Source organism: Panthera tigris, chromosome A2 (assembly GCF_018350195.1).
Source record: "Panthera tigris isolate Pti1 chromosome A2, P.tigris_Pti1_mat1.1, whole genome shotgun sequence".
In the NCBI taxonomy this organism is placed as follows: domain Eukaryota; kingdom Metazoa; phylum Chordata; class Mammalia; order Carnivora; family Felidae; genus Panthera; species Panthera tigris.
The window spans coordinates 95820277-95846814 of NC_056661.1; the positions used below are offsets into that span (position 1 = coordinate 95820277).

The 26538-nt window shown below is 36.5% G+C and overlaps 1 protein-coding gene across 1 annotated transcript in view; it reads left to right on the plus strand.

Moving 5' to 3' along the window:
- VPS50 (VPS50 subunit of EARP/GARPII complex) overlaps nt 1–26538 on the plus strand; it is a 132828-nt gene that overhangs the window by 97595 nt on the left and 8695 nt on the right. Inside the window, exons 21-25 of the mRNA XM_007076702.3 lie at nt 7848–7969; nt 15914–15994; nt 23836–23984; nt 24995–25091; nt 26114–26272. Of these exons, the coding sequence (XP_007076764.1) occupies nt 7848–7969; nt 15914–15994; nt 23836–23984; nt 24995–25091; nt 26114–26272 (608 nt within the window). The remainder of the gene's footprint in view (nt 1–7847; nt 7970–15913; nt 15995–23835; nt 23985–24994; nt 25092–26113; nt 26273–26538) is intronic.

A 26538-nucleotide genomic window follows, 5' to 3' on the forward strand; every position in this document is an offset into this window, starting at 1 on the left:
CAGCCTTCACCACCACCAGATCTTTTACTAGAATTGCAATTAGTAAACAATGCCTAGTATGCTATTTTAACTCTCACATCTTCCCATTTAGGGCTGGGATTAGGTGCTTCCATTATTCCCTCCCATAGATTTTTATGCCTACCGCTTTCTCTCCCTGGGATGTCTTTATCTTCAGTTTGTACATATTCATAAAATAGAACTTTAAGAGAACCACTCACTAAGGGGTCTCCAACCAGTAAATGCTATAGAGGTGCTTGAAGATAATAAACCCGCAAAGGTAATGTCTCTTCTTACAAAGCCAGAAGTACAGTTGTGTAAATAAGGTTGATTAATTTTGGGTGCCTGGGAAGATGAAGGAACTAATTATTCAATAGTTGGGAGGCACATTTTAGAACATTAAAGGCATATTCAAAATGTCCTTTTCAAGTAGTATTTATTTGGCAGGTAATTAGGAGAGATTAAACAAAAAAGTGTTAATGGGGTTTCCCAGCCCTAGGTGGTACCTAAATCTGTTAGAAAAGCCCAGGAAGCCTTTCATAAGTGCAGAGAACTAATCAGAATGCTTGCTTGAGTAAAGAGAAAATTCTGTCAACCTGACAATTTCTTGCAGAGGTAGAGAAATTTTAAGGAATGTGTCTCATCACCGAGATAGGCTTCCTATTCAAGATTTTCTTCTGGAGGCAGCTCTCTCTTGAGCAGGTATTATAGGTTTGAGAGGGGCAGAAGTCAGGTTGCCAAAATCCATGCTTATCAAAACTACAGACCTTAGAATAAAATTATTTATTACATTACTTTAGCAGCTGAAAATCATAACACACCAGCACGTCATGTATCCAGACTTAACATGAAACCAGAATAAAGTTATCTCAGAAACTTTAATATTTTGATATGTAATGTTTAAGGAAAAAAATATGTCATTATTTAATTTAGATTACATTCCAATATTTTTGTTTCTCTAAAAGATACTTACATTTTGTTATTTATATGAAATACTTTTAAACAGTTTTAAAACACTTTCTGAGCTGATAGCTCTATGTACAACATGATATTTTGAGAGGATGACCCAAGAAGTGTCATCCTTCAGCAAAATGTGCAAGAAAATCATATAGGAGATTTGGGAGGATGAAATAGAATATTCAAACTACAGAATAAAAATAAATAACAATGAAATGATAGAATAAAAGCTGGTAGTTAAAGACTTAGGTAATAGACTGTGGTCTTCAGTTCATTGTTCAGTGTGTTTTTCTAAATTTTATGAGCTGAACTAACTTTTCCTTTCCTTTATGGCTCATTTATAGCATTTCCAGCTTGCCTTTATGTGCTATTTATATCCATTAATGGTGTTTCAACTTAGTGCGCTGTGATAAGAATAGCTAACATCCTTCCAGCTCAGATTCTGTTTTGCTCCTCCCCATCAATTTGTCAGCCCCTACAGATGAGAACGATCAGAGTCATCTCTGCAGCATATAGAGCATTCAGCCAGTGCTTTTGTAGGTGCCCAGTATACTGAACTGACAAACCTTGATTTTTAAAATCTTGAATATTGGAGCAACACTTTCTCCTCCTCTTTTGTCTGAATCAACAGTGGAGGAACACACACACAGCACCTTCTCTGTACCCTTGAATTTGTTCCTCTGTGTAAAAGTGTGGCTCTCTAAATGAATTTCCCTGGGCCAGCTTTCATGTGGTAATTGCTCTGTTATTTATGTGAAATATTTTAAAATATTTGTTCTCTGTGCTGATGAGCTGGGTAAGGCAGGCCCACTGTTCCTCTTGGTTGTATAGTTCTCCTCCATCTTGTTCCTTGGTTGGTTTCTTTGCCAGTCCCTCTGTGTCTCCTCTCCATGAGTATGCAGGACACACAGTCTAGATTTTAGGATGATAATGTAAACGGTGCTCTTTCTTTTGCGTTTCCTCATGAGGTTAGGTTTCTTTTCTTTGTTTCTTTTTTTTTTTTTCATGTGTATATATTTTTGAGAGAGAGAGAGAGAGAGAGAAAGACAGAGCATGAGGAGGGGAGGGCATAAAGATTGGGAGACACAGAATCCAAAGCAGGCTTCAGGCTTTGAGCTGTCAGCACAGAGCTCCATACAGGGCTCGAACCCACGAACTCTGAGATCATGACCTGAGCTGAAGTTGGTTGCTTAACCAGCTGAGCCACTCAGGCGCCCCTAAGTTTCTTTACCTAGCACTCTGTACTTCTCCCTTCCTGCATTCATCATAACTATAATTATTTTAAAATGATAGCAGTAGCTAAGATTTCTTGCTCCCTTATTATAGGCCACGTAAACACTTTACACACATTTTCTCATGAATTCTTTTTTTTTTTTTTTTTAACGTTTATTTATTTTTGAGACAGAGAGAGACAGAGCATGAATGGGGGAGGGACAGGGAGAGAGGGAGACACAGAATCGGAAACAGGCTCCAGGCTCTGAGCCATCAGCCCAGAGCCCGACGCGGGGCTCGAACTCACGGACTGCGAGATCGTGACCTGAGCTGAAGTCGGACGCTTAACCGACTGAGCCACCCAGGCGCCCCTCTCATGAATTCTTTACAATACCCCTTTTATATACCAAATAATTAAAGCCCAGAGGTAAATAACTTGCCTAATGTCACATAGCTGCTAACTAGTAGAGCCCAGATTGTCTGTTCTTAGAGCCAGTAAGTTCTTTTCATGCTTCACAACTGGTAAAGGAAATCAGGAATGTTGATTCTTACACGTGGACGAAGTTCACAGAGGTGATAATATAGACTGGAAACAGGAATAAGAACTTCTTGCAGGTGATCATTTGGGAAGAGATGCTTTTCTTAGTCATCTTGAGGCAGGAGGGAAGGGAGTCTAGGGAGACAAGTTGACCAAAGTATAGCCATTTTGATTCTAGACTGACCCTTAACCTAAAAGTCAGCAGCAGGTCATAAAAAGAGTCACAAGATCAGACTCATGGAAAACCATAAGCCTCACTCTCTCCAGCAATAAAAAGCTACCCAGGCTGGACTTTCTTAAAATTGCTTCCTGTGGGTAATTCCATAACCCTAAAACAATGGAAAAACTGCCCAATGTGAATGATAAACCCTAAGTTAAAGAGTAAACCCCTCCCTATATGGTTAGCTAATTTAAATAAAACTTACAAAACCTTTCCTTAGAGGCAAAGGAGGGGGGCGGGGTCCTCTTTCTCACCTGGGAGGAGAGACTGCTACTTTGTGAAGTAGTTCCTTGCTTACTTTTATATTTAATAAATCCTTGTCCCTTCCTCTAAGTGGCTTGCTCTTGAATTCTCTCACAAAGCCAGGAACCCTCCTCACATGGGGCCTGAGGTCCTCCCTCCTACGGCATGGGCCAGTCCTGTATCCATCTGGGCTGTGTATTAAGTAACCTTCCTCCATGTTTCCAAAGCATGCTGTTGTGCACTCCACTCTCATGTCCTCTGTAGGGAGTTCTAGAAGGGAAGGAAGAGAAGGTGGAGTGCATCTGAACCACATCTCCATTCACTGACCGACCACATTTTTTAAACGAGGCCGGCTAACTTCAGAGCCTTGCTTTTACCCTTTTATTAAGGTAGTATTCTCACTGTAAGGCAGTAAATAGTAAAGAAGAGATTGTGAGGAAACAGCAGTCTCCCACCCCAGGCCTCCCTACCACCAGCCTGGAGGCAATTTCTTGGTCTGTTTTTGTTTGTCTTCTAGTTGTAATTTCCCAGGAAAGAGTAATGAGAGGTAAATGTTTTGAATTCTTGTCATTTTGAATGTCTTTATTCTGTCCTTTCACAGAATGACAATTCAGCTGTGCATAATAGAATTACAGATTAGGAATTATTTTTCCTCGGAAAGTTGAAACCTGTAGTGTTCTGTTCATTTTACTGTAGTTGAATTTCTTTTCTCTCTCTTCTTTCTCTCTCTCTCTCTGAAAGCTTTTAGTATTTTTTTTTCCTTGATGTTTCAGAACTCTCTGGTGATGTGTTTAGGTGTGAGTTATTTTTCATTAAGTGTGTTGGGTAGTTCGTGACCCTTTCAATCTGAAAGCTCTTATGCTCCTCAGCTGTGACTAATGCTACTATTTATTTGATGATTTCCACTTCCCCATTTTCTCTACCCTCTCTTTCTTTGATTTCTCATTGCTTAAGTGTTGGTCTTTTAGATTGGCCCCTTTATGTCTCCTATATTTTCTCGATCTTCTAGAAGACTTCCATTTTTCCATTTTTTTCTTTAATTTTTAATTTTAAAATCACTTTTAAATTCTTTAAAAGCCCTTGTGTATTCTCTTTCCCCCCACCCCCCCATATTCTTCTGTTATAAGATTTATATAATTATTACATTTCTTTAGCTTGACTTACTGTTTTCTCTGGGATCAGCATTTCTTTTTACTTTTACTCTCTGGGACTGGTGATTTTTGATGACCTCTTCAAATCCAAAATAGAAGGCCTGCATAGCTGCTGTGGGTGTCCCTTGCTGAGTAATGAGAGCTATGCTCTTCCTGCCCCTTTCTCCTCAGTAGGGATCCTGACTGGGAACTTCCTATAGAACCGGGCGAGGCTGGGTGGATTTACTAGCAATTTTTACTTTATGGGGACAGATCCCCCAATTTTTAGAATTAGGTAGATTTTAATCTGTGGTGCCAACATGCACACTAGAAGCCTTTGCCTTTCTAATTTATTATTTTTTTAAATTTTGCTCAGTTTTTTTGTTTGGTTTGTTCATGTCATTTATTTACTTCTTTTAGAGAGAAATCCTAAGAGTTTTTGTTTTCTTTTGTTTTTGTCCGTGGGAATATTCTGGTAGCCTGTACTCTATTGTTGGTGAGGGATAGTGATAGAGGAAGACCTGCTGAATGGTAATTTAAGGGTAATGGACCCTTAATGAATCCATCCTTTTTCAGCTCTATTTCTGGCTCCTGCCCTCTTGCACTGCCCACCAAGTCTAAGCAGTCACCATCCTACAGAATAGCTTTTATCTCCTTAATGGTCGTCTTGTGGTTTATGGATTTCTTTGTATTATTCCGTCAAACTCTCCTGTCTCTTATGTGTCATCCAGACAGGGGTTGGGACACTATAACATGCAGGTCAAGTGAGTTAGGCTACCTGTTTTTGTAAATAAAGTTTTATTGGAATACACCCATGCTCATTTGTTTACATATTGTCTATGGCTGTTTTTGTGCTACAAAGGCAGAGTTGAGTAGTTGAAACAGAGACCAGCAGAGCTGAGTAGTTGCAACATAGACTGTATAGCATGCAAAGCCTAAAACTATGTACTCTTTGGTCCTTTATCAGAAAGGTTTACCAATTTAGAAATTGGCTTGGTGTAGAAATTTTTCGAGATTTCTCATTTTCTGGTGATCATACCTACTCGCCTTTCCCTCCTCATCCCTTTCTCTTCATAGATACAGGCTTAAACTACTGTAAAATTCTTTTAATTCAGTAATTCTGAGAAGGTACATAGGCCTCCTCCAGCCTCCAAAAGCTTACTGTGCCCTCATGAACTGGAACAGAGCTCTTATTCTTATTCTTCTTATTCTTATTCTTATGTTTTAATATGCTGGCAGCCTGCTTATATGGCCGCCTCCCTCATCTGACCATTTAAGGTATGAGAGCAGGGACTCTAACACCTTGTGTCTTAACACAAAGCCAAGGACATAATAAGCCTTCAGAAATTGTTTGTTGAATGAATTGAATGAATGAATATAAATATATTTAAACATTTTTTTGAGAGTGGTGGGTTTTTATCTAGTTTTTTTTTCTTTTGAATGCAACATTTAAAATAGCTTTACCTATTAATAATTCATTTATATATTCTTCCTTAAGATTAATTATATAAACAATGGTTAATCTTACTAGTAATGGAGAGGAGCTTTGTGTTCTGGATATATATTAACCCAGATATTTGCATTCTACCTCATTTTACTTATCATCTCTTATTATCTCTCTAATTGATATCTCAAAACAGATATCAATTAAAACATGATATTTTTAAATTTTTTTCAGTGTCACATTTTTTGTGTAAATAGTTGCAGTTTAAAACCTACTGATATGCCCCGATTCGAGAGACCCCCTGAAAACAAACCACCAGAGTCCAGAGTCAAAGCCAAGCGGCAAGGGTCGTTTATTGCAGGTTCGAACCCGGTCCTCCGCGCACTCGTTGCCGGTGATGCAAGAGGCCCTGAGCAAGGATCTTACAGCTTCTTTTATAGACAGGCACAACAAGTTAGGGATTTTTTTTGAGGTTACAGAGCTGTTATTGGTTGACATTTAAATTTGAACACTCAGCAGAACTTGATTGGTTCCCGCCTTTATTTCAAACCACAACCAGGCACGCCCTGGCTGGTTTCAGGATGGCGGGGGTTGGGGGGGGGGGGGGTCTTTTCTTTGCAGTTGTGAGTACACCTGGTAATTTTTCTCTTAGTCTCTCACTACATGTTTGTAATTGATGAAATACCTGCATAGTGATCCAGAAATTTCTAGGAGCATAATTTTCAAATATTTTTCCATTGTGATTTTTTAAAAAAAGTTTGTGTGAAATAATTACAAATCATGATTCTAAAACAAAAGACAAATAAGAGTAAGAATAGAATCTGAGTTGAATGGTTTTTACTTTTTGGTGTGTGTGTGTGTGTGTGTGTGTGTGTGTGTGTGTGTGTGTGTGTGTTTCTTTTCCTGACCATCTGAGTATTGTTTAGAATCATTTCGCATGTAAATTAAAGCAGCTGTACTGAGTTCTTAAATAATAAAGAAATGGTTTCCATAGTAGATATTTCCATTAGAGTAAATTTTTTTCTACTGCAGTTAATGTGTTTTCTCTTGAGTCATGGTGTCTTCAATAGTACCAATTTAAAATTTATAGCAGTTACATTAAGTAGAGTGAGCACCTGAGTTATTTGCTCATTTGGAAATTAAGCAAATGGCCTGTTTTAACATCTTCTGCAGAAGAGCATTTTTTTATAGATGTGCTTCTTTCCCTATTATTCCCCATAAAAAAGAAACACAATTAGGGACTTGTTATTATTTATTACTTGTTTCAGCCCATCTCCCATGCACCCTTCAAATACATTAACAAGTTTATAAATGTAGAGATTTGAGGTTTTATTTTTTTCATTTTACTTTTTTTTTGAGATTTTGGTTTTTAAATATTTTTTTCTGTAACTGTATCATATGTTTAGAGAGAAGAGAACATAATATTGGCATCTCCCAAAGGAAGGAACGAATAGGACATTTTTTTGGCACTTTGAGAGTGTTGAGCTCTTGAGTGATGTAGTGATAAAGAAATGTTCTTGGCCTCTGACACAAGATTTCACAGGGCTAGGGTTCAAGGGAATAGGATGTGCCTTCTATGTGTCCTTTTTCTTCTTGCTTTTTTACTTTTGCTCTGTGTATATAAGCTTGTGAAAAAGGAAAAGCTTTTTTTTCAAGTACATTGTCTTTGGTATTATTATGCCTAAACATTTTTGAAGAAATTATTTTATTTAATTTATTAAAAAAATGTTTTTTAAATTTATTTTATTTTATTGGAAGAAATTATTTCAAATGGAATCCAAGAATGTGGAACTATAGTGTGTGCAGTGTTATTTATAAAAGAGTATAGATTATAGATGTTCCATGAATATTTGACAAACAGTAAAATATATTAGTATAAAAATATTTTTGTAGGTATTATTTATGTCAGTGCTCTCCAGTAGTACTTTCCAAGATGCTGTAACTGTCCAATACAATAACCACTAGCCACAGATGACTATTGAGTACTTGAAAATGGCTAATGGGACTAGGAATGTAATATTTCATTAAAAAATACATTTGATATAGTGTCTCTATAATGATAGACTTAACAGATTTTAATTTTTTTCTAATTTTGATTTTTTTCAGGTAAATATATGCAGATGATGAACATTCTTAAGCCAATTGCCTTTGATGTTATCCATTTCATGTCTCAGCTATTTGATTATTACTTGTATGCAATATATACCTTTTTTGGTCGAAATGATTCAGTAAGTCAACTTTGGTGGGAAAGTCTGTTTCCTTAAAAATTTATTTATTTTTAAAATGTAAAATTTTTCATTCTCTTTGTATGAAATATACAAATAATATTATTTTGAAAATTATCCATCGAAAATCTAACAGAATTTTTGATGTCACCTTTTTGTCTGCTTAATTACCTTATGTATATATTAATCTTAAGCTCTGATATGATACACATATTTTATGTTATTCAAATTTTGGCAGAAAAAGTGCAGCATCTGTTTTTAACCTTGATGCATTTTGGCAATGAAAAATGTGCGGGTTGCCTTGTTTAAATATGGCTCAGTGTGTAATTACTACATAGTAAATGAGACATTTTTAGTATTGGCTTACAAATCTTAGCAGGCACTCCTACAGTCAGAAGATAATGGCAAACATTTATTAAAATAATTGAAAACCTTTGAACTGAACCTTCTGTCTGCCACAGAATCATTTCCTGTACCTCCTTTTAGTGTTTCCACAAGCTCTTATTGCATTTGTCTTTTTCTACTCCTAAAGAGAACAGCATGGTATTAGACAGGTACCTTATATGATATTTGGTAGTTATTATGTGGTTCACCTAGATAGTCAAGAGATTTCTGTGTAAAAGTATACTGCTGGGCCCTATGAATATATCATAATACTAACTTTTCATATATTTTGTATCTTTTTAAAAACATGTGAATTTATCTTTTAATATGGGATCTGAATTTCTTTTTTTTTTATAAATTTTTTTTTTCCAACGTTTTTTATTTATTTTTGGGACAGAGAGAGACAGAGCATGAACGGGGGAGGGGCAGAGGGAGAGGGAGACACAGAATCGGAAACAGGCTCCAGGCTCCAGGCTCCGAGCCATCAGCCCAGAGCCTGACGCGGGGCTCGAACTCACAGACCGCGAGATCGTGACCTGGCTGAAGTCGGACTCTTAACCGACTGCGCCACCCAGGCGTCCCTGAATTTCTTATGTTCTTAATTGTCTAATATATTTTTTAGAAAGAATAGCAATAATCACAGACAGATTATTGCTACAGAATTTGTTGCTATTAAATATTAATTCTTTGAATTTGGAAACTCAATACATAAATATTAAAGAAGAAAGACATTCTGGGGTTTTAGCTAATTGTCAGAATCTTTCAGTCTTCTAGATGAGCCTTACTGTGTCTCCTGGGCCAAACCTGCAGACCAGCACTACCCAAGAGAAGTTTTAAAGTAATGGAAATGCTCTAAATTTGCACTCATATGGTAGTCACTAGCCACATGTGACCTTTGAGCACTTGAAGTGTAATTAGTATGACTGAGGAACTGAATTTTTAATTGTATTTAATTTTAGCTAATTTATTGCTAAATATAAATAGCCACAGGTAGCTAGTGACTATCGTATTGGGTAGAACAGTTCTGGACCACATTATTGATAAGATGTGTTAATATAGGGTCCTTTGGAAACTTTTGGGAACTAATACTTTTGGACATGACTTTCTAGCTGATTATAATACTGATTAAATACTGGCACAGATTTGTTTACAGTAGGGTTCACTAGGACCTGAGAAAGTTAGCAAAGTATAGTTAGGTATTTATTATAAAATATGCTGCATATGTTATTTAAAATATAGTATGTTTTAAAGAACACATTAACCTTATAACTTGTATTAAAAGCATTTTCAATCCTGTAAGACTCAGTAACAGACATTTCACTGTATTCAGGTAATTAGCTGTCAGTGATAAGCATTTCTGTCTTTAACCTGGGTGTCTACCCATATATCATATTAGAAACATTTTGTATTATATGAACCTATACAAAATGTACATATGAGTGAATATGTCTGAATGAATATAGCATTTACTCTGCCTCTTACTTGTACTTTTTAAGGAAGACTTCTTTTGTTAGAGTATGCTTAGTAATGCTAGCTTTATTCGACCATGTGAATATTGAAAACACCACTTCAAATAGAATATAATTTAGATTCTGCTGTTTTTGATTCTGCAAAAATGAAGGAAACACTGTTTAAAGCAAAACAAAGACAATCTATAAAGGGTTTTACAAGTTTGTAAAAAGAAACACTTCATCCTTCTACTCATATTTTATTTAGCTTAATTTTACATACATTTAAAGTTTGTTTTTGTTTTTGTTTTTGTTTTTTACCTTGCAAGATTATATTCTTCTTAATTAGCTACTTTAAATTCCTTTTGGAACAAGACAATCTAAATAAATAGCATAAATAAGCATATGCAAGTATATAAGATTGAAGAGTTAAACTTTTAATTTCCTAAGAAAATAAGCTTTTAAGTCTTTTAGAAATCCTAGAAATTTCAGTATTCAAATATATATATATACATACTCCAAGTTGCCCTGTTAGCTATTGAGTCTTATGTGGTAGGAGGGGAGGGGTAATTAGGTAATGGGTAGAATAGGAAGAGCACAGTGGTACATAGTTGCTCCTATTTTTCTCCCAGAGAAGAAAGACACTTGTATGAGTGAATTCAGATGGATGCTGCATATGGAAGAATCTGTTTCCCAGGGTTTCTAGAAAGTCATTGGCTGGGAGGCCATAGTGTATGCAGCAGGGTAAGGGATTCTTCCTCTTTAAACTAACTCCTCCAGAAGCTCTTGCTCTTCATTGAACTGTTTATAGCCTACAATACCATACTGTATTATATATCTAATCCATTTGGTTCTATTATAATAATGTTACTTGTAGTGTTGCTTTATCTTGCCTTGCCCCAGCCTTCCATTGGTCACCTCTTGAGTTATGTTTTCTGTGGTTTTTCCTGTTCATAGCCTCTCATGAAGACCATTCTGTAGCTTACCTTAACAAAGTAGTAAGCACATAGTGGATTCTTAGGACACATGGATTGATGTCCTAATTATTTCTTATCCAAGTTAATCTGATGAGTGTTGTTACTTGAAAACAGTTTGTGAGCATCATTTAAAGTTACCTTTCATTAATGAAACTTCTTTAATAGAGTGTCTGTGATTCAGTTTTTAATTTTTTTACGAACAAATTAACTTCCACTTCTGGATATGTAGGACTACAGTCTAACGGGATGATACTGCCTGTAGAAAACAATTACAAAACCTGAATGTTATACAAAAGACAACTATCTGAAGATACTGGAGAATGAACGAAGCATATAGACTCTGGGTGGGGGAGTTCATGCTAGTGTGTAGATTGGGGAAAGGGGAGTGTAAAAAAATAAATTCCATCTCCATGGCCTTTGAGCCTGGGATTAAGTACAGTTCACTCAGCACAAAGGTAGAGGCAAGCATAGGAAAACTTTGTCTTTATGGATTGGGGAACCAGAAAATTGAAGCCAGGAAATTGAGAACAATGAAAATAGTAGGGGGGATGTTCAGAAGAAAAAGGGCCAGGGAGGAGATTCCCAAGCTTTTTTACCTCCATCTTTGATTAACCCATAACCATGTTCATATGAAATAGATTAACTACAGCCAAAGAAAAAAGATCTGAACAGAGAGTGAAGCTGTTGCATAAGAGACAGTTTGTAGTACAAGCTCAGCCAAGAAAATTACATAATGCAAACAAAGGAAACAGTGGGAAAAAATAACAGAATCCAAAATCTCCAGAATTAAATTGATGATGCAGTCTAACTTCACCCAACATACATAGAAGTAAAAAAAGCAGAGTACATCCTTAAGTAAAATGAAAGTCAATTTAGTTTGACCCCTTAAGATGTTGGAACTAAGGGATAATATTTTAAGTGGACTATTAGAACTATCTTGAATAAAGTAGAAAGATGTTTTAAATGTATGAACATGTCAGTAGAGAAGTAGGAAGTTCTAGTAATAACAGTAATAAAAAGCCAAAGGGAAATCCTAGAACTGAACAGTAATAAAAAGCCAAAGGGAAATCCTAGAACTGAAAAATGTAATTTCAGCAATTAAAAAAAATTACTGAATGTACTTTACAGCTAAATGGACATGATAGAGGAAAGAATATGTAAAACTTGAAGATAAATTGGAAGATTGGAAAACAAAATGATCAAAGCCTTAGGGACATGTTAAGTCAAATGATCAAACATACATGTAATTGGAATACCAGATGGAGACAAGAGAGATAGAATGAGGTACAAAAAATATTTGAGGAAACTTTGACCAAAAATTTGCAGATACAAGTTACTAAATGAACAGCAAGCAGAATAAGAACAAAGGAACATACAGCAGGGTACCTCATGGTGAAACAGTCTCTTGAAAATGACAATAGACTTATTACATAAAGGGACCAATGATCTGATTCAGCTGACTTCTCACGAGAAATTGTGGAGGCTGTAGGAGAGAGTAATACATCTTTAAGGTACTGAAAGAGAGGAAAAGAATGTCCATTCAGAATTTTATATCTAGCAAAAACACCATATCAAGAATGAATGTGAAATTAAGTTGTTTTTAGATAAAAAGAAAAAAAAAAACCTAAGAATTTGTCACCAACAGACATGTAATACCGAAATGCTGAATGAATTTTTTTCAGGCTAAAGGAAAATGATACCAGAGAACTTAGATCCTGAGGAAAGAATAAAGAGCATTGGTTATGGAAACTACTTGGGGAAATGCAAAAGATTATTTTTTTCTTTTTCCTTTTAATTTCTTTATAAACCATATAGCTGTTTAAAAGTGAAATCATAACATTATTTTCTAGAGTTCATAATATATGTAAATATATTACATGTAACAACTACAACAAGATACGTGGGGGATATGGATCTATAAGATGGCAAGATTTCTGTATATTATGTTAAACAGTAAATGGATTGTGTAATATCAGAATGTATATTATAATTCACAGGACAATGAAAAATAATATTGCAGATTAACTCTTTACCAAAAGGAAAATTAAATTAGAATTCCTTTTTTTAAAAAACTGTTTTTTGGGGCGCCTGGGTGGCTCAGTCAGTTAAGCGGCTGACTTCGGCTCAGGTCATGATCTCGCGGTCAGTGAGTTCAAGCCCCACATCGGGCTCTGTGCTGACAGCTCGGAGCCTGGAGTCTGTTTCAGATTCTGTGTCTCCCTCTCTCTGACCCACCCCCATTCATGCTCTGTCTCTCTCTGTCTCAAAAATAAATAAATGTTAAAAAAAAAAAAAAACTGTTTTTTAATGTTTATTTATTTTTGAGAGAGAGAAACAGAGCACGAGTGGGGGAGGAGCAGAGAGAGAGGGAGACAGAGAATCTAAAGCAGGTTCCAGGCTCCAAAGTGTCAGCACAGAGATCGATGTGGGGCTCAAACTCACAAACTGTGAGATCATGACCTGAGTCGAAGTTGGACGCTTAACTGACTGAGCCACCAGGCACCCCTTCTTTTTTCTTTTTTAAGTTTTTATTTATTTATTTTGAGAAAGAGAGAGCAAGCGCAGGGGAAGGGCAGAGACAGAGGGGGAGAGAGAATCCCAAGGAGGCTCTGTACTATTAGCTCAGAGTCTGCATGGGACTTGAACTCATAAACCGTGAGACTGTGACCTGAGCCGAAACCAAGAGTCGGACACTTAACCAACTAAGCCACCCAGGCACCCCTTAAACTAGAATTCTAAAATATAAAATTCATATAATCAGAAGAGACAGGAAAGGAGGAACCAAGGAACAAAAAAAGATATAATATATAATGAATGGTAGATTTAGACCCGATCAATAATCACATTAAATGTTAATGGACTAAACACTCAAAAGGTAGAGATTGTCAGAATGGATTAAAACAAAACAAAAGAAACACTTTAAATGTAAAATATACACAAAGTGAGGATATATATATGCATGTGTGTGTGTATAATGTGTGTGTGTGTGTGTGTGTGTGTGTGTGTATCTAGAGAGAGACCATTACATATATTCTAATCAAGTTAAAAGATTGAAATCATACAGAATATGTTCTCTGATGACAATGTAATTAAATTAGAAACCAATAACCATAAGATAACTGGGAAAAAAATCTAAGCATTTGGAAATTAACACACTTCTAAATAAAGGTTGGCTTAAAGAAAAAATCATGAGAAGTTAGAAAATACTTAAAAGTGAATAATAGTGAAAGCACAACATATCAAGCTGTGCAATACAGCTAAATCAGTACTTAAGGGAAGTATCTAGTTTTAAATGCCTATAATAGAAAAGAAGAAAGACTCAAGTAATGATAAGCTTCCACCTTAAGAAAGTAGAAAAAGAAGCATAAATTATGCACTGTGTGTTTTCTTACAAGGGCACCAAACCTCTCATGAGGGCCCCACTCTCATGACCTCATCTAACCCTAATTACCTCTCCCATCTCCAGATAACATCTCATTAGAGGTTAGAGCTTTACCATATGAATTCTGAGGGGACAACAAACATTCAGACCATAAATGGAATAACTAGAATTTACATACATTGTTTATAGAAATGAAGAATAATACAGCCACTAGAAAACAGTATGGCAGTACCTTATAAAGCTAAAACTATGCTTATTATATGAATCAGAAATTCCACTGGTAGATATTTACCCAAAAGAATAGAAAATATATGTCTTCTCAAGGATATATATGTGAATGTTCATAGTGACATTATTCAAACTGAAACCCAAATGTGCGTCACCTGGTGAATAAGTAAACACACTGTGATATATCCATGTTTTGGAGCCCTATTAAGCAATAAAAGAGCATGAATTACTAATAGGCTTATAACATGGATGAATTTCAAAAGCATGCTAAAGACAAAGTCAAACACAAAAGACTACACATGTATGATTCTATTTATACAAAATTTTAAAAAAGGCAAAACTGTAGTGATAGATCAGAGGGTAAGATTGGAGAGAGGAATTCAAGTGCAAAGGGCATAAGGGCATTTTTCAAGGTGAGGAAAATTCTATCTCTTGATTGTGGTATTAGTATAAGACTATACAACTACCAAAATTCATCAAACTATACTTGCGATGGCTGAATTTGACTATATAAAAATAATGCTCTAGTGAAAAAAGAGGGAAAATGAAATAATAAAGTTTATAAAATGTAGTGAAAGTAAAATGTATTTTGAAATTACCACATAAAATGAGTTCATGTTTTCATGTTTTACTGTACCATGCCATCACACAACTATTTTAGCTTTAGGATTTCTGTCACATGTTGTGTAAGTAATTACTTGTTTTCATCCTATCTCAGATAAGAAAGGATGAGGAACAATATGTTGTGTGTGTGTATGTATGTGTGTGTATGTATACACAAACATATATATAAATGAATTAGTGAGATGATATATTTTATAGTTTACTATTAATACTTTAAAATTTTTGGCTCATACAGAACATTTTAGCATCTTTCTAGAGGCCTATATATATCTATGATTACCTCTAAGTTAAATTTATATTCATCAATTGAATCATCACTCAAGGACGCAACTACCTGGCTTTTCATGATTTAACAGTCAACTGTCTCTTCTCATTTATGTTCTTGGGGTATTTATATGTGCTTTGACTTTGATGTAGTGAAGCGAATTCTATACTGTGAAATGTTTACTGAGGCTAATAAAAAGTTTTCTTCATTTTTGAATGAGGATTTGGGCTGTCTCTAATTTGTGTTAGAAAAATAAATTTAAAACAGTCTACATTATTATGCTTATACATAAGTATGATGCAGTACACTATCTTTAAGTATCAGAAATCATAAGTTTTATAACTAAAAATAATAACTTATGGGAAAAAGATACTGGTGAGCTCTCTCCTAATTTATGAGATTGACAGATGCTAGTGTGACCTGTAAATGCAAATGTGTGAAATAGTTCTCTTGTTCCCTTAAGGGCTAAGGTTTGACTTGATGTTTTGAAATTTTTAAATGTAGTTTGGAGACCTTCCGAAGACTAAGTATCTGAATGAAAACTCAATGGATACTTAACTTGAGTTAATATGAAGGTATAACATATGAAAGATTATCTCCGAAGTGATGGTAGCATATGCCTTTCTTTTTCTTTTTCAGCTGGAATCAACAGGACTAGGCCTTAGTAGTAGTAGACTAAGAACAACTCTTAACAGAATACAAGAAAGCCTTATCGATATGGTGAGTAATCATTTGGAATTAATTCTTTGGGGTTATATTAAATAAAAATTAACCATCCAATCAACTACATATAAATGTGTGTCTCTATATATATTGAGTGCCTGAGTCCTCAGTATTACTCTACATGCTTGTAGGAAATAAATAGAGGTTTCTTATAGTCTGATTGGAGAGAGAAAACTGATCCTCATGAAAGAGTATAATATTGGCTATATATCCAGTACAGGTCCAAAGGGAGGAAAGTTTCATGTGGAAACTTGATTTCAGAGAATGGCTAAAGGAAGAAGTGAGAGTTGTGCTAGTCTTTGAAGAGCAGGCAAGGGGTTAGTGGGAAAAAAGAAAGAATGGCATTCCAATTAAGGTTCAGAAGCTGAGAACGGGCCTTGAGGTGGGAGTAAGCCTGGCCCAAAGTTTGGCCATCTTTGTGATTGGGATACTGATATATACTGAAGAGTTGTGTTGCAGGGAGTATTTAGAGCCACTTGAAATTCAAGGAAGAGGCTTGGGTGTAGTTGGCTATGCAGTATGGGGTCTGGATTCTTTTTTTTTTTTTTTTTTTAATTTTTTTTTTTTTCAACATTTTTTATTTATTTTTGGGACAGAGAGAGACAGAGCATGAACGGGGGAGGGGCAGAGAGAGAGGGAGACACAGAATCGGAAACAGGCTCCAGGCTCCAAGCCATCAGCCCAGAGCCTGACGCGGGGCTCAAACTCACGGACCGCGAGATCGTGACCTGGCTGAAGTCGGACGCCTAACCGACTGCGCCACCCAGGCGCCCCATGGGGTCTGGATTCTTGACTGTTGGGTCACTTGATGTAATGCGTATCTTAAGAAAATAGATTAGGCAGCAATACAGGGCTGAGCATTTGTAGTGTTTAAGGTAACCTCGGCATTTAAAATAACAATTTTTTTTTTCTTGTGATGGGTCACTGTAGCCAGAGATTTTTGTTGTTCGCCACATTTCTCTGCGTCTACATTAATCTCAGGATCCTCTGATTTTTCTTTATTTCTTCACCTACCCAAACAAGCAGTCATTTTCCTCTTTTCTCATAAGCTCTGTGTTACGTACATACTTCTGCTATTGAAGTTTTTAGTAAAGCAATGTAATCATTCATTCTTTTAGGAAATACTCATTGTAATAATTATTATTTGTTGGGCATGGTTGTAGTGCTAGATATTCATCACTGCACAGTAGAGGTACTTCTGTCTGGGAACTTATATTTTATTGAGGCAGACAGATAAACAAATACGTAATATAGTATCAGATACTGAGAAGTGCTAAGAAGAAAATGAAGCAGAGTGGTAAGAATGGTGATCTTTGAGCAGAGATGTGAATAAAACGAGAGAGGTATGTGCTCATATCTCAGATGAGCACTGTTTACACAGAGGAAATCACCTATATCCATCTCCCTTATAATTTGGAGATCTTCTTGCTCAGCACATATATATTTTCATAACACTTAGCTCTGCAAACTACACTTTTTCAGTAAATGTTCATAGAATAAGTGAATAAACTCCAGTCCATGAGTTTCTTGTCTCCTGGCTTAATCTGGCTTTTGTTCTTAGCTTTGTTATCCATTTAATCCTGGTCTTCATTTTCAGAGTCCAGGCTCCTTATTTGACCCAGCCATTTATTTATTTTTTTTGTTTTGGTTTTGCAAAATCCATTGGCTTCCAACCCCATTAGAAGGTATCTGTGTTTCAGTTTTGCTTCTCCTGGTTTGACACTTAGTACAACCTTGACCATCAATCAGATCTTGTTTTCCAGATCTTAGTCCACAGCTAAAGTTTTTCTTGTTTCTGGTTGAAAGCCTTGAAATTGATGAACTGAATAGTCATAACCAGAAAGTCCAGAGTGGGGTGCAGTTACCTCTAGAACTCATTGCTCTTAATCCAGTCTGGGCTTCATGACAGTTGTAGTGATGGATTCCTATTATTATTTTCCTAATAAAATAATAATAATAATAATAATAATAATAATAATAATACAGTTTTTTTTAAAAAAGCTTGACAGGTCAAAATTTACCACTAGAGTCATTCGTTCTGACGTCTCTGTCCTGTTAGTTACTAGTTTATGATTGTCAAACTGCAGTTCCAATTTTTACTCTTAAAGAGTGGATTTGATGCTTCAGATTTTGCCATATGGTGTGTAATGAAGTATTATCGAGTAAACAGTGGAACCGAACTAGCTATTCTTTGAGACAAGCTGCCACCCATCTATTGATAACAATGTATCTGTAGCATGTCTGACCAGTTCTGTGTTCATTGGATAAATTTTTTCCAGAACTGGTAGTCAACTTTAGAAATGTATTTTCAAAAACCAGCTACATGCCCCCTCCCTAGTAAATGGTTAGATAGATGTGCCTGCTTTTTTCTTTGGCACTTCATCTTTTAAAGATATCTTTTCTTTAAGTCCTTATCCTTACCATCTCTTAAATCAGATAGCGTCTTGGCTCAGAAGACCATGTGAGTAGTCATTGCTTCTTCAGTTTGTAAGTAGTGCTGACTGTTTTTTGACAGGGCCTCTCCAGGGTCCTTACTCCTCCTCCAGTAATACAGAAGTTTTTCCCGAATTTTCTGTTGGTTTCCAGTGTTTTACATGTTAAATTATTATTCATACTGATAAGAATTGGTTTATTATTTTGGAAAATATATTTGTCATTTTCTAGACCTTGATCTCAGGTTTTCATATGCTGGTATATTACTTTTTCTTCACTTCATTAATTTGCATCTACATTGGCAGAGAACATTAATTGGTTTCTTGCTATTCAATACATTCTTTGGCTATTAAAATAATTTATAGCCTAATCAATCTGGAACCACTAGATGGAAGTTGTATTTTTTTTCCTGTATTTCCCCTATGTGTTAGTTAAAATTTTAATGAGCACATTTCTGGTAATTTTTCCATTTTCTCCATATATATCTTCTAAGTTTTCCTTCTCTTTAAGCTGTAAAAGGCAACTTGGAATCATTATGGTCTTAAAAATGCCACCTGAAATCATTTATTGTATAAACTCAATGTAAATATAAGACAACTTGACACATCAAATAGACTTTCAAGAAAAGGAGTCTACAAGGGGAAGACAAGAAAAGGAAGCTGGTATAGATCACACTGGTACCAGAACTGTGAATTTTTAGTTATCTGGTGATGTTAAATTGTTTGCTTTAAGATATTTGGCTATCAAACCTTTGTGCTTTGATACCTGTGCTTTGATAATAAAAATGTATTTTAAATCGGTCCAGAAAATTCCATAAAAACGACTTCTCTTTGTATTCGTAATTATTAGTGGCAGGAAAGGTTAAACATTGTGACTTTCACTGTGAAACTAAAGATTTTGATTAAGGCTTTATTCCTCAAAGTCTTCAAAGGGTTTTATATCTTTTCTGTATTGTAGTGGTGTAATCTGAAACACTGATCCAGTTTTGGAGCTTTTCCATTGACAGTTGCAATAAGCACACACCATTTATTTATATCAACTTGACATTGTTGTTATTCTCTTGCTCTCTTCATGGGTATTTTCCTGAATATAAACACAGAACGTTAGCCTTTAAGCAGATAATTACCATAATTTTTATGCCTAAAATACCAGTGTTGACTAGGAACAAAGAATGGCATCCTAATGCAAACTCTTTGAAGTGGGGGCAGCAATGCCAGTGATCTCTGTGGGAATGTTTTTGTGAAAGAGCTCTGTGAGTACAGAGGGAGTTCAACACATTTGAATTGGAGGTAGGTAAAGAGTAGGTCGAGGAGGTAGTAGGTGAGTGCTTGTGGCCTTTCCCATCATACCCAGAGATCAACTGCATTTCTCTCAGGCTACAGATATAACCTCTCTTTGCCTTCCAGCACCACCTCCCTTTTCTATCCTAAATTAACTAGTTAATATCTACATTCACAGAAACCTTTAGTTTTTAAATATATGTTATATATATGGTGATAACTTATAAAAGAATGAAATTCAGAAGTAACTCTGCTGTTACAAATGTGTGGTATTTATGGTTTTCCTGGAGCTCTTTTGAGTTTGAGATTTTACAATATTGGCAGAAAGTTCATGTCTGTTTTTGTCAGTTTATTGCAAAATATTTTGAAAGAGGGTGTGTTTGATGCTTCGAATATACTTATGGAGTCTAATACTTCCAAGTTTCTACTCATATAAACATAGAAAGAAGCTTACCTGTGCTCATTCAGTCTTACAGCTTTTATACATTCCGAGTAACTGTCAGCTCCTGACTGAACCTCTTTCCATAGGGAACTCATCACCCTTCTTGCTGTAGACTTCTGCTTGATAGAAAGTGCTTTGTTGTGATGCAGCCATTTCTCCCTCTCTGGAACTATTCTGTTATCTATTTCTACCCCATTGGGGCCACTTCGGCTAGCTTAGTTAGCTATCTTGCCTAAGTGAGTGATCTCTTCGCCCAATTTCTTTATTAGTTTTTCTTGTTTCAATGTTTCAGTTCTCCTCACCATCTCTTGACTTGTTCTGAGATGGATATTCACAACTCTGACCTAAGAAGAAAATACAGAATATTATAGGAGGTATTGGAAGTAGATGGAAGGCAAGGAGCTACGTGAGGACAGTGTAAGACTCAAGGGATACACGATAGTTGGATAGGTATCTTTATTATTAAGTCAGTCAGCAAACACATAATGAGTGCTGGGATACTTTGTGGAAGACCAGTGGATGGGCTTTCTGGTAGAAGAGGCACATAAGGAATAAATGAATATCCAGTTTAATGTCAGATTGTGTCAGGAATTACAAAGAACTAGGAAAGGGTAGAAAGAGGAGAAAAAGGGTATTAGTTTGTTTAGGGGATCACACAAGGCCTTTCTGGGAAGGTAACATTGAAGTAGATCCCCAAAGGAAGAAATAGAGGAGTGAGCCACCTGAATGAGAATTCATTTATTTAAGAAACATTTATTTAGTGCCTGTTTATTGAACACTTTATATATGATGCCAGATCCTGTCTGGGAATTGAGGATACAATTTTGGTGGGGAGACAGCAATCAGACAAAACTCCCTACTCATGTGCAACTTCTTTTCTAATAGAGAGGGAATATTTTGGGGAGAAATGTTTCAGGTGGAGGGAACAAGGAATGCAAAGACCCTGAGGTTGGGACCATGCTTGGCCTATTCCAGGGACAGCACAGAGGTGAGTATAATTAGAATGAAGCATAGAAGAGGGTTGGTGATAGATAAAACCAAAGAGGTAGCCGGAGCCTAAATCTTATAAGGCTGATTTTACTCTGAGTAACACAGGAAGCTATTAAAGAGCTTTAAGCAGAAGAGCTGAAATTAAGTAAAAGAGAATTATTTTGGCTACTGAGAGAGATGAGGGGGCTTGTGCCAAAGTGTTAGTGGAAGAAGTAGTGAAACAGGATCAGATTCTGGATCTGTTTTGAAGGTAGACCCGTCAGATCTGTTGATGGATTGGAAGTGGGATATGACTGTGAGAGGAGTCAATGATGACACCTAACTTCTGGAGAATGGAAGTGCCATTACTGTAGATAGATAAGACTTTTAGGAGGGACACATTTGAGTTCAGTTTTCAGGTATGTTAAATGCACTACAGGTAAGAGAGAGGTCAGGGCTAGCATGTACATTTTGAGCTCTTGGCATGTGGCTGATATTTAAACTGGGAGAGAAAATCCATCTAGGGAGTAGAGTGTGAGTGGGAGAAGTCCAAGGACTGAACTCTAGGACACTCCACTGTTTAAAGATCTGGGGGAGGAGGACAAACTAGCAAAGGAATCTGAGAAGTGGCTGGTGCCTTAGGAGAAAAACTAGAAGGGTATGGTGCTCTGGAAACTAAGAAAGTTTTTCAAGATTAGCTATGTAGGATGCTACAGTAGGTTAACTAAAATGGATATTCAGAGTTGACTTTTGGACTTGGCCATGGGATGCCAGTGGGGACCTTGATAACAGTAAAGACTGTCTTGTCTCCATCAATTAAACTATTAGAGGGCCTGCTAATGCCAGGAGGCATACCAAGGTCTTAAGATACAAAGGTGGTGAAATTGGTCCCAGCCCTCTAAGAACTCACAGTGAGGTGGAAGGGTCAGGAAACAATTGACTAAGTGTACTTTATGCCACATACAGACATTAGGTATACATGTAGATGCTAACACAAGAAAGATACTAATTCTTCTTGGGAGATTGAGAAAGTTATAGAAAGGAGGTGAATATGACCTCGCACTTAAGAAATGAGGAGGAAAGAGCCAGGGAGACAAGAAGAGAGCAGGTAAGACAAGAGTGTCAGTAGGACAGGTGTAGCAAGTCCAGTGTGGCTAGACCTTAGAGTCATAGATTACATGGAAATGAGGCTGGCGAGGTAGCTGGTATCACTGTAAAAAGTAGTATCATGGTAACAGTTTAGGCTTTTTTTTCTGTAAGGAGTGGATAGTCCATTGGGACTTTTAAACTGGGGAGTGGTGTGATCACATCTCCCTTTTAGGAAGATCACTTGGGTATTCTAAAAATATCAACCAGTGAACTGTGTGCAAAATGGAGTGGAAATAGGAAAAGCTAGAGGCAGAGGTCTGTATTTGGGGACTGTTAGTCCAGGCAAGAATGCTCTGGGACCTAGGTCCTAATGAAGCAGGGCGAGAGGAAGAAACAGACATGAGAGGTATGTGCTAAGGCATGATGGAGGGGAGGAAAGGAAGAGGCATGAATGATTCCAATGTTTCTCACTTGGACAGTCTGGTAGATGGTGATTTACATGACCACAGGCATTAAATTAAATAGCATAGGCAGCCAGTTGTAATTTTGTGTTTGTGTGTGTGTGTACGTGTGTGCGTGTACGTGCATGTGTGTGTACACGCACAAGCAGGAGGGGGTGATTATTTTCCTTTTTAGTAGGAAATAAATAATGGAGTGGTGACATTGATTAACTCGCATAGTTTCCTTATCCTGATTCCCCTTAGAGAAAGTGCAGTTGTTCCCAAAATAACTTTTAAATGCTAATTGAGTAATTAGAGATTGAAAAGAAACAATATCTTTAGTAGAAGATATAAAAAAGAACTAAAGAAGAATAAAACCATTTTTCTAACTTAAAAGGTTTTATAATGTTTTAGTTCCATTGGGCTAAATTTATAAGCCTGTTATGCTCCCACTGTGCATTTGATGTCTTTTTCACTCATAAGTCAAGTGTTGGAGATTTGTGACTATGTAATTGATTTAAGAAGTAACCTAGATTTATATTTTGTACACTTTTAGATTTGTTTGTGTCCAAATTCTGTGCAATAATTGTCTTTGCGGATCTTTTAAAGCTCAATACAATCTGCTCTCCGGGCATCCCTTTCTTTTATTCCCATTAACCATCTATCTTCCTTCTCATCAGCAGTGTGACTGCAGACTTACACAATACAGTTAGTCCAGTTTCAGTTTGTAAGTGCATTCTAGTCCTGGCCTTCTTGAGATTATACCAAAGTTAACCTTAATTAAGTTCAGATGTGAAATGGTTAATTATATCATGATTTTGTAATGTTCCAGCATGATGATCCTCAAGAGGCAATCTCTTTCCTCGTTTACAGGTTCTTGAAGGGCATCTTACTGTTGTCTTTATGAAACATCTGCCAATTCATAAAGATTACTTGTGTTGGCCAACTTTAGGTCATGCACAGATAATAATAGCACATAGAGTTGGGTCATATTCACTTAGTACAAAAAGGAAATTTCCAGTAGTTAGAAAATATAAAGGAAGGAAAAGAAAGAACAGAGACTAAATGTAATTAATATGTATGCCTACGAGTATTTTAATTATAGGTCCAGTTTTGTAAAATCACATGGTTTACTGCTATTAGATTTGATTTCAGGCTGTGTTTGTACTTATGTTATATTTTCAGGAAGTTTCAGCAGATCCTACTGCCACACTCACAGCAGCAGAAGAGAGAAAGGAAAAGGTACCAAGCCCACACCTCAGTCACCTAGTGGTTTTGACATCTGGGGATACATTATATGGGTTGGCAGAAAGAGTGGTCGCCACAGAATCCTTGTAAGTTGTTAAAAACAGTTGCTTTGCCATTAAGTACTTAAGAAAAGTTTAAGAGTAAGCATTGTATAATTAGATTTCTAGCTGTATACATCTCCCTCTTCTGAATGTTACTTATATATTTCTGAGAAGTATATCCTAAAATAGATTACCAATTGATTTTTAAAACTGCATGGTTGTTTTTCAGTTCTATAAATGAAAGAAGGGAAATCTTTTAGGTTTCAGTCTTTAGCAAGATGACCCTTGCTTTAAAGTAAAACTTTAAAAAAAAAGTTGTAGTATACTTTATATTTTCCTATTGAATTGTGGTTCTAGAGAAACTGTAGTTACATTGTTAGTTTAGTGGTAGATATAGTCAGCCCTTGACACCAGTGAGAATATTTCTTGACCTTTAAAAATCCCCCGATTTTTAATACACTTAACGCATATGACTTCTTCCATAAAATGTAGTCCAATATAACTTGAGTTTTTGTGTACATAACAAAATGTAGAGAAAAATGGGATAGCTGCTGGCAGTTCTCCAGGCAAATGACTCCCACTCCTGCACACAGCTTCCTGACCTGAAGTTCACGTGTATGTCTCAGCCAAGTGTCACATGAGGTTACTTCTGAGAAGTGCCAGATGTTAAATCTGTGAATTTAGAGATCTGTTCTGTATAATTAAATAGGATCTTCATAAGAAATCCTTTCAAAAAATACTGTTGTATTTTTTCTTCAGTTTTTTTTATGTGATCTTTGCTCCTGTCTCACATGCAAAGCAGCATAGCTCTTCACCTTGTAGTTTCCAGAGTAGTTTTTTGAAGTCCCTCTTTTTGCACCTCTGCTCCCATTCGGCGATAAACTCAGCATTAAGTTTTGGGTAGGTTGTAAATGAGCTAATACGAGGCAGTTCACTAAAGTGGGAAAGAATTTTAATGGTTAAACTTTTGCTTAGAGATCTTAAAGATTACAAAAGTAGTGACAGGCTCTAGATCCTGCACTCTGCTTACACGGTGGGTTATTTGTTCTCTTTAGGGTATTTTTGGCTGAACAGTTTGAGTTCCTTCAGCCCCATCTGGATGCTGTGATGCCTGCAGTCAAAAAGCCCTTTCTTCAGCAGTTTTATTCACAGGTCAGAGATGGTCTTGGAAATCATTTCAACTGTGAGCAAGATAAGATTGTCACACATTATTTCAGGTGTTTTAGCTAGTGGCCAGTCTCCGTATTCCACGAGAGCAATTAGAATATGTTTATTCACTCGTGAATTCCTGTGTTAAATACTTACTGAGCACCTCGTATAACTTTTAGTCTAATGAGAGAAAGAGAGAGAGAGCCCATCAAAACTGCATTTACAATAAATTACGATAACGGGAAGGAAATAGCAGCAGGCTGTTTAACTTTGGCTGGGGTGCGGGGAGGAAAGGAGGTGTGGTGGGAGAAGGTTGTCTGGAAAGGCTGTTTGGAGGAAGTGATGTTTAAACCAGACCAGCTGGGTATATCAGTATTTTCCAAACCAAGGGAATGGCTTACATGAATATCAGCCAGTGAGAGCATGGTGGATGTAAGCAGCTGAAGAAAACTCAAATTGTCAGAGCAGGGAAGAGGGCTAGCGATGAGAAAGATGGCTAGGTGATAAGCAGTAGCCACATGGTGCACAGTGTTCTCAGCCAAAAGGTGGGCTTTATTTCGAGGGTACTGGGAAGGTCCCGGAGGATTTGAAACAGGTAAGCGGTGCAGTTGGTGTGTGTGTTAGAGTAGTTGGCGGCAGTAGATGGCAAGCCTGCAGGCAGGGAGACTGGCTTGCAGGCTCTTACAGAAATACAGTTGAGAGGACAAAATCTTGAGGTCGGACATTTAGAGTAGAAATGGAGAGAAGTGTAAAAATTTGAGAAATATTTGCTAGTCTCCATGAATATCTCTGGTTCTTTAAAGTTGTAGTATCCGTGACCTCAAACTGATTGTATGTCTCAAGATTATGTTTTGAGTAAGACCTCTACCTATGAATTAAAGTGTTTTCATAATTGAAATCTTCAGATATGCAGTGTTTGATTTTTAGATGTGATGTATACTAGAAGTAGACACAAAATATTTTTGGTAAATCTGAGGTTTTTAGAAAATATCTGTCATTTTTCATTTCTGTGAAATTTATTTCAGACAGTCTCAACTGCCAGTGAACTACGCAAGCCAATTTATTGGATTGTAGCTGGTAAAGCTATTGATTATGAACAGATGCTGCTCCTAATGGCTAATGTGAAGTGGGATGTGAAAGAAATTATGTCACAGCACAACATATATGTAGATGCCCTGCTGAAGGCAAGTACTCTGGGAGCATCTTTGTCAAAGTGGAGTCTATCAGGAGAACTATTCCGCTCATTGCAGTTGCCCTGAGGTGGTGAGGTTATAGTTGTTATCACATTTCTAGCATCGTGATATTAAAGCCCCTGTACTGGAATAGACTTGCTTTTTGAATTTTGTGTTCTTTCAGACCCAAGAATACTATGCAGATTTTTTGGTTTTGCTCGCTAATTTCCCATCTTGAATGAGAGTTCAAGTTAATATTATGTAATCTCAGTAACCAT